A 14876-nucleotide genomic window follows, 5' to 3' on the forward strand; every position below is an offset into this window, starting at 1 on the left:
TAGATGATTTTGCAGAAATTCTGATAGGACGGGAGGTTTTAACATAACTCGCACAGGTATATGCGAGTAAAATGATAATTTCACTTCGTAGGTTACGCACCTACCTACCCACCTACCTACCTGTGTAGAGTTTTACGAAAATGTTTATTAGAGATGTTGGTTTTAGGTACCTATACACGTGGGTATATGAGCAGAAGGTATGTGCGTATACCTGCCGCACGTATACCTGGCGTTGGTAAATTTTCGTGGAAAGGGGAACCGTTCTCAGAATAGCATTAATGGCATTACTCGCCATTGCTCCGCACAGCGATGATGGTGCAGCAGCAGTCTGTAGAGAGTTTAAAATCCAAGCATTGTGCAGAAGCGCATAATAAAAGGAATTTCTTTTTCTTTTTTTTTTTTGCGTTCTCCTTTTTTCCCCTTTTTTCACACCTAATTTTATTTTATTTCGTTCTGCGCTCTTCTCTCTCTTTCAACGATAGATTCGGTATCGTCAGGTTTCGCCGTGTATCGTGAAAAGACTATAGTATTTTTTTCCTTATTTTTACGTAATACGATATGTATAGCATGTTGTATCTACATCCCGTTGTGCTTTTGTATCGATGAAAATTTTTATATTTCTACCTCGGTTTGATTACAGGTGTTGCAAACGCAGCAGGAAAAAGAGCCCCGAAAGAAAGAGATCCGCAAAGAAACAGAATTTCTTTATGAAAAAAAGCGAGCCCAGCCCGCATGGAAGGATATCTAGCTAACCCTACCTAACACGATCGAACCGAATCCGAGCAAACTCAAGTTGATCTTTACGGATCGCGAGGCTAAGCCGAGTAAAGAGGAACGTAACGAAAATCAAATATCCACGTCTAACGAATATATAAATAAAATTTTCGGGTTCGAGATATCGGTTCTAATGGTAACATCTGCAGACGAACGATTTCTCACATGGGAACTGAGGAGTGTCGTACGTACGTATAAAGTAAATGCTTCGATCGGAGTGGAGTGAATATAATAATAACGATAATAATTCACCGATATCTTTCAACACCGTTATGACTTCGTTGAAAAAATCCAACGAAACGTGTGTATCTTACAAAAGTGCGTGTGATAAAATAATAATAACTTATACATTGTGCCGTGTGATGTTTAATAACGATTGTGATAGTATTTCGTCTAGGCGATGCAGCGTGAGTTGCAACGTTATGGCGCAAGGAGAATAATAAAATTATTAAAAAAGAAAGATATGCGGATTTTTTCGCGACGGTTGAAAAAATTGGAAGACGCGAGGCAGGGAAGGGCGGACCGCGCGCCGCCCAATCGGTGATAGAGACGCGCCCGATATATTCCTCGTCAATTTCTAACGTTCGATTATTATCGCAAATATTATTGTTGTTGCGATTATTTATATCGGTGTCATTGCTACTGCTATTATTTTTTAACTTTTATTATTATCACTATTATCATTATTATCATTATTATTATTATTATCACTATTACTACGATTATTATTTTTTATTCTTTAAACCAAGTTAACGTTCGCGCGCGCGTTTTGTAAAATTATATCGAAAATAAAGATTTACAAAATTCTACAAAAATTTACAAAATAAAAACGTGCAAAAATTGTAAAGTGAATGCGACATAATTATTATTATCATCATCATCATCGCCACCACCACCATTATCAGTTTATTGTTACATATTAGTGCGCGAGTTCATTATACGTGAAAAGTTAATAAACGGAATATAAGTGATAAGAAGATAGAAACGAAAAATAAAAATAAAATAAAAAAAAAAAGTGGAAAAAGAATAAAGAAGAGAAGGACGAGAAGGAGAATAACTGGATGATCATTGGACGAGAGTATATAAATGTTAACAGTGATACACGTCTAAAAGTATATGTGTACGTATATAAATTCATACTGCATTTACATTATATATATATATATATAGAACACACACATACATACACACACCTTTCTATGCAGCTATTTAACACTCGTGTCTCGGTATGTAGTGATGAGCCTGCTCCTCTTGTATAAGTACCTTATCCTACTCAACTTACAATTAATATCTTACGCAATCCGAATGTTCAAATTTGGGTTATTAGGTGTTGCGTATAAGTTTTAACGCAGGAAAATCAGAGATAGAAAAATATATAGAATATAAAAATTATCAAAGAATACAATTGCAAGGAGAATAATTAAATTGGGATGAGAATATTTCTGTAAATCAAACGAATGAAAATTAAAAATAAATTCGAGTCGCGCGTTCGGATATATCTATAATATTCTTCTTCTATATAATCGAGACTGCCATCAGTGAAGTTAATAACGAAATTATTCAACTATACTCGTGTTAGCGCTATAGCTGCTGCGGATTCTTCAAGTTCCTCCCTGCAATCGCCACTGCCGTCATTGGTGAGTTTATTAGAGTTCCCCTCCCCTCGTCCCCTTAATTTAGCGGCGCTCGATCTCAGATCAGACGTATAATATCTACATCGTCTTCAGATTTTTCTTAATTAGAAATTCACTTTTTCAAGGTCGGTGCTCTGTACCGTGATCGCGTTTTGAAGATGAAAAGAAAAAAACCTATTCTTTACGTTAGTACATCTACACGCATCTTACGTTTCGTGTCCTCTTTATGTAAAGAGAACATCGCATGTCTCGCGATTCGTAATGACGAATTTATTCGCTTCGTGCTCTTGAGATAGTTACCTTACCTTATAAATATTCTTACGGTTCTTATCTTTCATTTCATCAATCGTTAATGCACGCGAAATCATCGCAAATGATTGTACAATCTGATTTTGACCGGTGCTCTATATTTCTTGGTTCGTATATGAACAAAAGGCGTCCACATTTCGCCGAGATTTCTACGTTAGCTACATTCGATGCGTGTCTCTAAACCTCCGGATTCGGTCCATATCCTCGTTCGTCCGAAAGTCTAAAATAACCGAGTCGATGTGTATAACCAATCTGTGTAACTATTCACGCATATACGTACACGTGTATGTACATATAGGTATTATACATATATATTTGTATCGGCTGTCCCTACCTGCGGGTCGCATAACGTATCTGAAATTTAACGAGCGGCGGCTCCTATCTCTCCGCTGTGCACAGCTTATCCGTATCAGTTATACATATGTGCCTTTCTATATTGGTATACACAGATGAGTATACGTATGTGTTGAGTAAACATCTTATATACATCGTATACAAAATTTGAAATGACGAATTTTTGGTTGACATTTTTAATTCAGTGTAGATACATCGTATGTACATTATACATATCTACAGAGATAGTACATGTCTGCGGATCAGCGCGCGCCAGATTGAGAATCAGGACGGTAAATTTTTTTTTTTTTGTTCGGATAATTTTTTTTTTCTCCTAATTTTTTTATCCCGTCGTTAATTGAGTGGACAAACCGCGTACAGACGTCCTGGACAACTAACTAAGAGTCGCATTTATGTACATGTTTATTAGATAAATTTTGTCCCCTAGATACGACATTGCAATTATATTGCATATAGCTATAGGGTACATGGATCGCCGCGTTGCCTGTGGGCAAAATTTTGTTTTGCAGTTAATTGCCTTACTTATGGAAGCCGGTATGTAAATTACATGCGTTTTCATATATGAAGGAGCTCTTAATTGTGCGCTCGTATAGATAGGTATCTAATATATATGTATATTACCATGTGCAATATCGCGTTCAATGTACAGTTATGTGTATACGTGTAATATATATTTATACATACATACGAATCTCTGCATATATATTTAAACCTTGTCTTATCTTATCGGTATACGTAAAACTATTACTCGAACAGGAAATCAGATATCACGTCATGAGCGTATACATGTATAAATAAATATAAATACACAGTAAAAATACCTTATACATGAATTTTAGCATATATACCTTGCACACAGGTATACGTCTAGAAACACATGTTACATGTATAAAAATTTGGTACGAGTAAACATCCGACACTAGAAATAAAAAAAACCGAAAAAATAGAAACTTTGAAAATTCCAATACATGGTAGGATGAAAATGAAGGAACAAAAAATGAAGGAAACAACGAAAATTTTGAAACCGAAAACGTATTAGCGAATTCCCAGCAGGCACAATCGGCGTATGAGGTGCTGCCTATGGTAAAATTCAACCCGGTCGGTCGGTCGGTCTGGATCCTGCAGGCTCACCATCCCCTAGACTCACTCAGCCCCTTCACTCTCACTCCCCTTGGGCTCAGCTATATCCCGGCCCGCATTTCCCCTCAGCTTTGCCGGGGGTGGGTCGATACTGGGATCTCCTATAAGTATAGCTGCAGATATAGGTATAGCGATACCCGACCAACGGAACTCCCCGTATACATACGGTGCTCGGTTAATTCTCCTAGCTGAATAAAGTTTAGATTTCACCATTTCTAGGGCCGAAATCCCGCGAACGTGCACCGCGGATTTATCAATATTTCGACGTTTGTTGAGATTATTTTCATCATTTTTTGTAATCCGTGCATACGCAATTACAATTTTATGTTCCAGTTACACGTGCGTGATTCTTTACCGCGTTATAGCTTGTCGACGATCCGTAAGTTCGTTCGTTCAAAAAACTGCAGGGATCGTAAGTTCGCGAAATTTTTTTTTTTTTTTTGCTACCGCTCTAGTGCACGTAGCAAAGTAACGCGCCTTTCGCGACACACGTTTTACAACGGGTTACTGCCCTCAAGTTTCTGCTACACCGGTCTATGTATAATTCGATCGATGAACAACCTTCTGATATTTATTGCTATTATGCGTTCCCCGATACAGCCTTATATGGTGAATTTGCTGTACATCGATAGGTAGGCTAATGAAAACGCGTAATTAGAACCTAATTAACTCCTGCCATTCCTCTCATACGCTAACTAGATGCCTTACTTACGCTATCGCGTAAGTTCCCTCTACATCAAAAGCTTCTCTTTTTTTCACGTAACTTATTTATTTACTCAATCTCCCTAATTTCATCCTTCGATTGGTGATCGCGTACGTAAAAAAAGGACGAGCAAAAAAACGCCAACATGAATTACTAGAGATTACCGACCGATCCAACGAACGAGAGAGGGTTAGGGGGTGTAGATATTATTTATTGGTGAAAATGATCGACGTTCGTTGCTTACCCGCATGTGTATTCGAAGATATACGTTTGTTGCAGTGCATAATGCGTTGGATGTGATGGAGGCGGTAGGCAAACAAGTCCAGGTCGTGGGTGGACTCGGCGTCGGTGGTCCGGTCGGGGGTGATCTCCACCATCATCATCATCCCCACGGAGCTCATGGACACCCTCTCGTTACCACGGCCACCCCGCCAAGGGTTCAGCCTCAGACGCAGCACAATCAACATCCTCCGCCCAGATCCACGCCCGTACAACTCCACAGGTGAGTTTCTTTTCTTCTTCCATTTATTTTAATCCCGTCGACTGGCCACATTCGTCCCACCGAAATACCCGTGGCTCGAAAAAAATGTCTTCGGAAATGTCTAAGTTTGTAGGGGTTGAGTATTTGGGAGATGAAAAAAAAAAAAATCAGGTTCAGCGACTCTACTGTGTGCATCGCGGAACCCTTCGGCGAGTTAATTTTATTTATTGATTTTTTGTTTTAAAAATTGGATTTCGAAAATCTAAAGAAAACCTCGAGCCGACGACGCCATATTGTTATGTGGATGAATTTTTCGATGGATCAGGTTGAAACAAAGATAGAAAATGATGACGCGGAACACCGGGATTTTTTTATTTCATTTCACACGCATTGAAATCTCCGTGAGTAATCGCATATATGTATGTAGGAATTTAGTATGATTAGGAAATTACAACTCCCTTGTCCATTAATCTTATCCTAATTTCGTTTGTTTATTTTTATCTCCGGTTGCCTCGTACACAGTAGATACGATTCGTTGATTGAATTCTCTTAGGCGAACATAATCAATATCGTCAGGTGATTCTTGTTGTTTGCTCGTAATCTAATCTTATAATTCTTATAAATGGTAATTACCTTTTTATTCGAATCGTTTTTGTGAGTGACGCATAATTTTCTTCAACGATGACAATCTGTGTAGGTATGTCTATACGTTGTCATATTGGAGTAAAAAAAAAAGGAGATACACGTATAGAACTTGGCTCAACGTTATCTGGGAACAATATTTTTCTTGCAGATAAAAACTGCATATCAGTTAAAAACTTTAAACGCTCTTCACGACTCCGTGGGCTATATTTAAATATACTTATGCACATAACAAGCGAGAGTATACCTTTACCGAAAGTACCGTAGCCTCGGTAATTTGAAATATTTTCTAGAGAGTAAAAGAAAAGTGGAATAATGCCGCAATTGTAGGACGATATATGCCCGCTGGTAACGCTTCGTATGACGTTACTTTTGCGATGATTACGCGCGTCGCAGGGATGGGAAAATTATAAATCAAATACAAAGAGATGAGAGATGAGAGAAGAGAGACGAGGCGTCTCGTTGACCGTAATGATCTCTATAATCGTTGCACTGACGAGTGTAACGTACGTACATATTTTCTACATAATAATATCGTTATCGTTCATTGCGACAGAAGCGTAATATCTGTTGTCTTGACTATTAATGCATAGAAATATGCGCGTAATGGTTTCGATGTACTACTGCGGTTGATGCGTGAATCTACAGGGTGCTCGGATCGTTCGGTACCACGATACGTGAGTTTATCCGAATCGGTTCGAAATGACGTTCGGAAGAAAAACCTGACTTTGATATAATTGTGAGAAATGACCTGAGGAGGTGATTTTCTCGGCAGTCGACGTGTAACAAAATGACGAATGGAGTCAGTCTTCCAATCGTCCTCCAATTTCTACTCGTGTACACGCAATGCGTACGTGTGCATGTATGCGTAAATAATACACATAATACCGATTGGCTCGGTACCAACAGGGGTTAATTTTTTTGTCGGTCGAATTCGACGAGCATTAAATAGGTAAAGTGTTTCGCTTACGGTATAACCATATACTGCATCCTGCGTGACTCACATTGTTTGTGAAAAATTAGGCTACGCCATATTCGAATCGATTCCACGATTTTACGATCCATTTAATCGCGCGACCTATACCTCTGTATATACGTCGTATGCAATGGTCGAAATTTTCGAGCTCTGGTCCTTCTAGATATGCACCAAATTGAGACGGTGAAGGTTGCCAATCTGTTCAAGAACTTTATATACACGTATAACTCGAAACATTCACCTCACCGTTCGGTTACATATTTTCATGTAGAAAGAAACCGTGCAGGAATATTACTAGAGATTTGTATCTACGTGATATATAAGGTCTACAGAACTACGCGCGTTACGTCATCGGGCCTTCTTAATTATACCTATATAATGTTGGATATTTTATATATGAAATTCGTATTTTATCGTTAGTTAGCACAATAATTTATAAATCGTAGTTCCGCTTACGTCACTTTGACGCTATTGTGCGGTACATTTTTTTTACGAAAAAGGAAAAAGACTGTCCAGTCGTTGTCGGCGAAATTAAGCTTCTCTCGAGAAATATGAGGGGGGGGGGGGGAATTGAAATTGAACGATTTGTAAATTTTTGGATGGTGAAGAATCGGCCTTCTTAGGGTCGGTGCCGCTGCAGGTGATCCACCTAGGCGATATACGTGGCGAGGCGGTAGTTCGAGGACTGGGATTTAAATTGTCTATTCGTAGAACTACGAGGCGCATATAGCCGCGAACATGTCGGTGAAAAGAAGGGAAGCGTAGACCGCTGTGTAATGTGGGTGCCTAACGACGACGACGACGACGACGACGACGAGTGCGACTTGGTTAGATTCCAGATAGCGGTGAGCTAAGGCTAAGCCTCGAGGCCGCTGGCTAGCGGATTCCGAGGAAGCTTTAACTCCTTCTTTGAGTAAGTACGAGAGCTGCGTCCGACGATTTCGTACAAGAAATCGCCTCGTGAATCGTCGAATAACCTGCGCATCAAGCCGATATCGCGCTCTCGTAATGCCTCTTCCTTTGATACAGCGGTACATACGGCGTCGCGTTGCAGTCGCCGTTGAACTCGGGCATATTTTCGACGTTGGTGTACGAAGTTTCTTCGTATGCGTATTTTCTTTCGATTTTATATTATTATCTCTCATTTGAATATTTCCTCCACTACCGCACCTAATCATAAGTTTCTTCATTACCATATTACATTTTCTTTATTACTTTCAACATTTTCTCACTATTCCAACTTTGAACTATAATCCCCCTCCCCTATCCTCCTTTCCTCCTCTCCCCCCTCTCTAGCTCTCGAGTTTTTACATATATACGTTTATATACGAAACAAGGTTGATTCACTATTGAATGCATTATTGGGTGAGATCATTTCAAGAAATAAACGGGCGTAGCTCGGAGCCATATGATCTGGCGTGGTATTAATACGACTATCATTTTTTCATTGAATAAGAAAAAACATAGAAAATTACTCGTTAATCAATTTTTTTCCAATTATCGTACAATTCTTGTTCGATTTTCATTACGTTTTCAATGTTATTTTCACCGCTCATCTTCCATATTATCTCCATGAAATTTCGATGGAACTTTGTCAACGAATTGGGGAATTTGGGAGAGTTAGCGCGAATCGACCGACGCGATGTGCGAGACCGCCTCGATTTATCCTTCGTCGTTTTATATCTCGCTCTAATCTTTGCGCGCTGTTGCCGTACCTCTCCTTCCTCTGCTCCTCGGCCCTCCCCTCCTCCTTGGGAACTTTGAAAAAGCGGCAACACCGAACCGACTGATTACGTGTCGCGCGGCGCCGCGACGGGTAGCGAAGTATACGAACTACAGACGCACGTGTTCAACAGCTGACCGCGAAGTTCAATCACGTTGCATGCGTAGACTTACTTACCGTCTACATATATATACATATATATTTGTGTACGAATATACTCGTATATAACTGCGTGTGTGTTCTGTACATATGTGTAAAGGGGTTGCTATATATCCATATTATTGTCGTCTTTTCTCTCGTCGTCGCATTCGTGGCGTTTTTATTTATCGTTGCGTCCAAGGAAGCCACGCGATTCAAATTTTTCGTTCATTGCACATACACTTGAAATATTCGCGATCATTCAAACGGAAATAAAACTTCGATCGAACCTTCTCGACGTCGAGTATCGTCCGATATCTGAAAATTCGAGTATCTCTACTTTGTGTGAATTCTTCTCTCGTCTCATAATCTAGTTTCACGTGTTGCACCGCGCTATTTTCGTCCCTGGTATTCAAGAATTTCGTGACATCCTGCATGGCAGACGGGACATCTGTATTCTTTATTCTTCGCTTCTCATTACCGATGTTACATTAATCGTTACTAGGATGATATAGGTGTCGTTATTTTCATTGGAACGGCCGTAATGCTGTACGTACGCAGGTTGATTGCGGAAGACCGAAAAAGCGAGCTAAAATAAAAAAGTCAACCTCGTTTTTATCAGGATTAGCTGAAGACTAACGAAATTTTCTCGAATGCGAAGCAGTAAAATCGAGTTTCCGCGTTCTGCTCGGTCGAATCTACAGCTTCGGGGCAAGGTATTTTAGTCGGCACACGCAAATAACTTGAGAATGAAACATTTTCGATACAAAAAAATTTTCGGATGAAAGTTTCGTGATTTCACAACGTGGAAGAAATCTTGATGTGCCATTGTTATTTTTATTTAGTAGACGTTTATAACAAGATCACTCGAAGGTCGCCTTTTTCTTTTCTCTTTTTTCCTTTTTTTTTTTTTTTTTTTAACACACCTAATGTAGGCCCCGTATACTTTTTATCAGAGATTGTTCGTCCGAGTGTTTGTGCACATGTCACACACATAACATCCATTGTCATATTCGTACCGTAAATTTTTTTTATCCTTCATGCCGTCAAGGTTGTCCAATTTCGCTATTTTTTCTTTTTTCTATTTTTAATTTTGTTTTCTTTTATTTGCCTTAAAAATTCTCACGGGCATGGGGGCGCGGCAAATTTGCATTTGTTCATACGATGTAGAGCTAGTTCCAATTTCGGTGAAATTTTTTTCGATTTTGCCGATTTTATGCACAAAATGCTGCGGAAAATACTGAAATTTTTTTCTCTCTATTCTCGCTGACCCGAATACGCGGTCATTCTGGAAGTCAGTCATACGTTTACGCTCGAATTTCGAACGATTTGGATTCTGAGACGTCAGCAGTCTCCGCGTAATAGGTATACCTGTATGTAGGGAAGGAAAAAAAAGAAGAAAAATTTTAGCTGTCGAAGCTTTCAAATGGTAATTGTGTCGAGAAAACTTCAAGGACATGACGACTTTTTCGGTGTAAAAGGTACCAGTGTTCGCACATTTCCAATAATTGTTCACAGATTACATGTACGAACAAATAGTTCTATGTGTATCCCTGTACTTGCAATATGTATCCCTGTACATCACGTACAAGTGTATACGACATCAAAGTAGCTGCTGGTTTTCTAGCCCAACGGTGCGTCGTGTGCGGTCGATCCTACGTACTAATGCATGCGTTGAAATTACCTTATTTAGTAGATCTACTATTTTTTTCTAGTCTCTTTGAACTCGCGTCTATGCGCGGATATACCGAGGACCATTTATATTTCATATACTTCAAAAGATTACTTTCCATCGTAACTTCAAATGATGCACCGAGGCATATCTTTCATTCATTTATTTATCAAAAATGATATTTTTTAATAAAGATGTGTAAGTTTTTATTTTCATTTTTTTGTCCGTGATACGAAGCGCTCGTCGAAGGACCGTACTTGTACGTATTCAATTACCCTGCGATATTACATATTTTTTTTTCATTCACCCATTTATACGCCTCGCTCGGCGTACGTACGTTCGTTACTCAATATCAGCAGGATGATAAAGCGAACATGCCGCGTCTTTTACCGCGATAAGGTCATAACCGATACCTTATTATATTTTACATAGGATACGTATGTATATGTATACTGCATACGGTACGCGTATGGGATCTATGCAAAATCTCGTCACGGTTTTTCTTTTGATATCCGCGGAGCCCGAGAGGTAGAATATTTTTTTTTCCAACTCCTCGTATCTCTCGTTCGAGAGGTTTGATGACGCTATTATTGCGTCGCGACGTCCGGCGGTGAGATCGCGAGATACGTACAAAAATGATATTCGAGATAAAGGGAGAGAGTGAGTCGGAGGATGGAGCACATTTGATGTACCTGTAGGTTCGCACCAATACACGTACGTATACGTACGTACATTCGTAAGAAAGGGAAAGAAAGGAAGAGGGTTTTGTAATGAAATAAAATGAAACTAAATGAAATGAAATTCATTCTTCAATCTTCTGGAATCGTTTCACGTTTCACGCGCCCGCTCCCTCCGAGTGACCCTCAGTTGTTGTTCAGAATTCATCCGCGAGAGAAGCAGAAAAGATTAAAGTAGAAGGTATTCCGTTCCGTTTTCATACGTATACCTATATTTTTATACTACCTTCCATAGAAATTCCACCCTCGTTAATTTGCCTCTTCAAATTTTTCATTAATAACGTTCTCTCGCGTATACTGTATGTACGTCGAATACAAATTTATTATGGGGACCCTAATATGGGCATCCGCACCTTAAAGTTTCACGAAAGGCAGCTACGGGTCAAAAAATTCCCTGAAGTTCCCAACTGTGATTAATTAATTTTCCTAGCGTCGCGTGGTAAAAAATCGACCGTCGCGCTCTGCAAGTTCACGCGCATGATGTGCAGTGCTGTTAGAATCTCTTTTTGTTATTTAATTATTCTCTCTGGACATCCTAGGCTGATTCGATTATCGTCGATGAATCACGTTCGATCGTACGAGAGTTGCGTAAAAAAATTAGTCAGCTTTGTAGTTAATATGGCTGGAATATAAATATTCAAGTTTTAACGGTCTTTTGTTGTAAAGTACGTACATATATAACGTCATCTCCGTGCGGGTTCGATGTTCGTATTATTGTAAATCCTTCAGAATATGCACATCAAGCATATTTGATATTATTCCGTATTACACGTCCATTAAGTATGCTCAATACAGTACATAGGTACGACTGTACGCGGTGTAGTGTAGTTGATTAATTATTTCCACGCGTTTTCTCCCCGTGGGATCTGTTAGGATTTGAGTAAAGCTACCGCTGCTTCTACCCGACTATCTATCTGCTCGACTCATTACCTAGTACACCGCGCACTCTCTAATACGAATTGCGTATCTAAAGTCGCAGAAAATTTTGAACCGCCGTTCGTTCACCTACTCTCTTGAACGACGATATAGTTACACCATCCTCGGTTGTAGCCCATGTAAAATGCGATTAATTTCATGACGACGAAACGTAATACGGAACATGAACATCCAGAGGAATCTTCATATCACGTACATATGTATCGATAAATCAGTGGGATATCTCGCTGCAAAAAAATTCATAGCTCAATTTACTCAACGGATTCGTGTTCCTGGGGTCAAATTACGTCAGAGAAGTGCTTCGATTTTAAAGATACTCCATTTTTGGCCCGCAAATCGAAAAAATCCAAAAGATCGATTGCATAAGTAGATTATTTTGGCTTTCAGATTTGGATTTCTGAGCTGGTTATACGTGAGATTACCCTTAAAAAGCCAAAGGAAAAAATCGATTTTTGAGCAAAAAATAAACAACTTTTATAATTAAGTTTAATACAATTTTCTTATGTATTTTGACCTCAGGAATCTGAATCTGGAAGAAAAATTGATCTATCTCTGAAATTGACCGAGTTATCGTCAATTTTCAGCTTTTTGGGGTCAAAAATAAAAAATTGATTTTTCAGTCTATATTAATGCTATTTGAGCTCAGGAAGCCGAATCTAAGAGAAAAAATGATCTATCTATAAAAATGATCGAGTTATCGCCAATTTTTCGCGTTTTTTGGCATAAAAATGGAGATATCTCGAGGGGAAAAAATCGTAGCTCAATTTGGACGACGGATTCGTGTTCCTGAGGTCAAAATACATAAGAAAAGTGCCATACGATCAATTTTAAAAAATAAAAATTTTTGGTCAAAATTTGAGATTTTTCCAAGGGGTACCCCTTACGATTTTTTCAAATTTTGACCAAAAATTTTTATTTTTTAAAATTGATCGTATGGCACTTTTCTTATGTATTTTGACCTCAGGAACACGAATCCGTTGTCCAAATTGAGCTACGATTTTTTCCTTTCGAGATATCCTCAAATTTATGCCAAAAAATGCGAAAAAATGGGAATAACTCGATCATTTTTCAAGATAGATCAATTTTTCTTACGGATTCGGATTCCTGAGCTCAAATTACATTGATATAGACTAAAAAATCAACTTTTTATTTTTGACCCGAAAAATCGAAAAATTGGCGATAACTCGGTCAATTTTAGAGATAGATCAATTTTTCTTTCAGATTCAGATTCCTGGGGTCAAAATACGTAAGAAAAGTTCCATACGAACGATTTTTAAAAATAAAAAAAATTTGCCCAAAAATCGATAATCAACATTTTGTTTACTCGGCTTTATAGGCTATTCTTATGTATCTTGATCTAGGAATTCGAATCCACAAGTTAAATTGATCTATCTACAAAATTGATCGAGTTATCGCTAATTGATTGATCAAAAAAGTGAAAAATTAAGACATCGAAAAAGTTTCATAAGGCTTAAAAAATATTTAACAAAAAGTGACCCGTCTGACGTGGAATGCCCTATACACGGGCTGTTCGGTTTATAGGTATAGCTGCATTCTGCACATCTGAATGTCCGAGCGCCATATGGATGTACGGAGGAAATCACGAAATAGTAAAGCTTCTTTTATTCTAAAATAGAAACGCGAGGCTCGCAATTACGCTTTAAAGATATACGTATGCATATCAGCCATTTATATTCACACCTGCTGCAGCATAATGTATTTTCCTACCCTGTAGAAAGATAGATTGGAGTAAATACCGCGAATACATGTAGATACCTTCAGGCATCATACCTACTCGCGGATCGATACCGCGGGGCTGCAAAAGAAAGTAATCCACATTGTTTTTCTTCCTAATTCTTTATTCTGCTGCTTTTCATTTCTCCACTCTCTTTATACTTTTCATTTACATCTTACACTGCAGACCCCATTGACATTCGCGCGGAGTAAGACTCGCTGACTGAGGTCAACGCAATTCGTGGGAGTAGGTATATAAGAAAATATTGTTCGGATACCACGTGACGGACGTTATATCCACTATCCGCCGGCCAAAAGTTCGAGTACACCAGACGAAATTCCCTGTAGCACTTAAAGTCAGATAGCGGACTCCTAATTCGAAATTTTAATTTTTCGAAATTTGAACTCTGATGAGTGGAGGTACAATATTGTTGAATCAAAAGCCAGGCGCCTCGATCTACCCCCGTTATGTATATAATATGTCATTCGAAAATAAATTTTCAACCCCACATATATGTATAAGGTACGTACGTATTTGCATATCGCTCTCATATGCAGAGTATAACGACGGTAACAATAATAAAACTGATGATAATAATAATAACGAACGTTATAACGAAAGCGTGTAACGTAATGAAACGAAAATAAATTTTGTTTTGTTTTTTTCAAATAATTAATTCCAGGTACATATTTGAACATCGGTAGAAGCATAGATCAGTGTGAAGCACTCCTACACCTAACTCAACCATACCTAATCGGAATGAGTTTGTGTGCGGCACACGATATATTATGTGTATGTATACCTGTATGTGATATCGTGCGTATGCGAGGATGGGATGAGCGTCGGGGGGGAGGTTAGGGGGAAGTGGAGGCATCGGTCACTGACCGTTACGTCATCAGCTGCCCCATCGGTCGACGGGAGG

The 14876-nt window shown here is 38.8% G+C and overlaps 1 protein-coding gene across 11 annotated transcripts in view; it reads left to right on the forward strand.

Annotated features, from left to right (window-relative positions):
• Positions 1 to 14876, forward strand: part of LOC105686888 — a 62047-nt gene that overhangs the window by 9590 nt on the left and 37581 nt on the right. For 10 of the 11 annotated variants that reach the window (XM_048649694.1, XM_048649692.1, XM_048649689.1 and 7 more), the window contains exons 2-3: positions 641 to 1894; positions 5194 to 5416. In XM_048649694.1, coding sequence (XP_048505651.1) covers positions 1891 to 1894; positions 5194 to 5416 — 227 coding nt within the window. In that variant the 5' untranslated portion in view covers positions 641 to 1890. Of the gene's footprint in view, positions 1 to 640; positions 1895 to 2026; positions 2412 to 5193; positions 5417 to 14876 lie in introns of those variants that run through there. The other variant, XM_048649699.1, reaches the window with a different exon arrangement.

The sequence above is a fragment of the Athalia rosae genome, chromosome 2 (assembly GCF_917208135.1).
Source record: "Athalia rosae chromosome 2, iyAthRosa1.1, whole genome shotgun sequence".
Taxonomy (NCBI): domain Eukaryota; kingdom Metazoa; phylum Arthropoda; class Insecta; order Hymenoptera; family Athaliidae; genus Athalia; species Athalia rosae.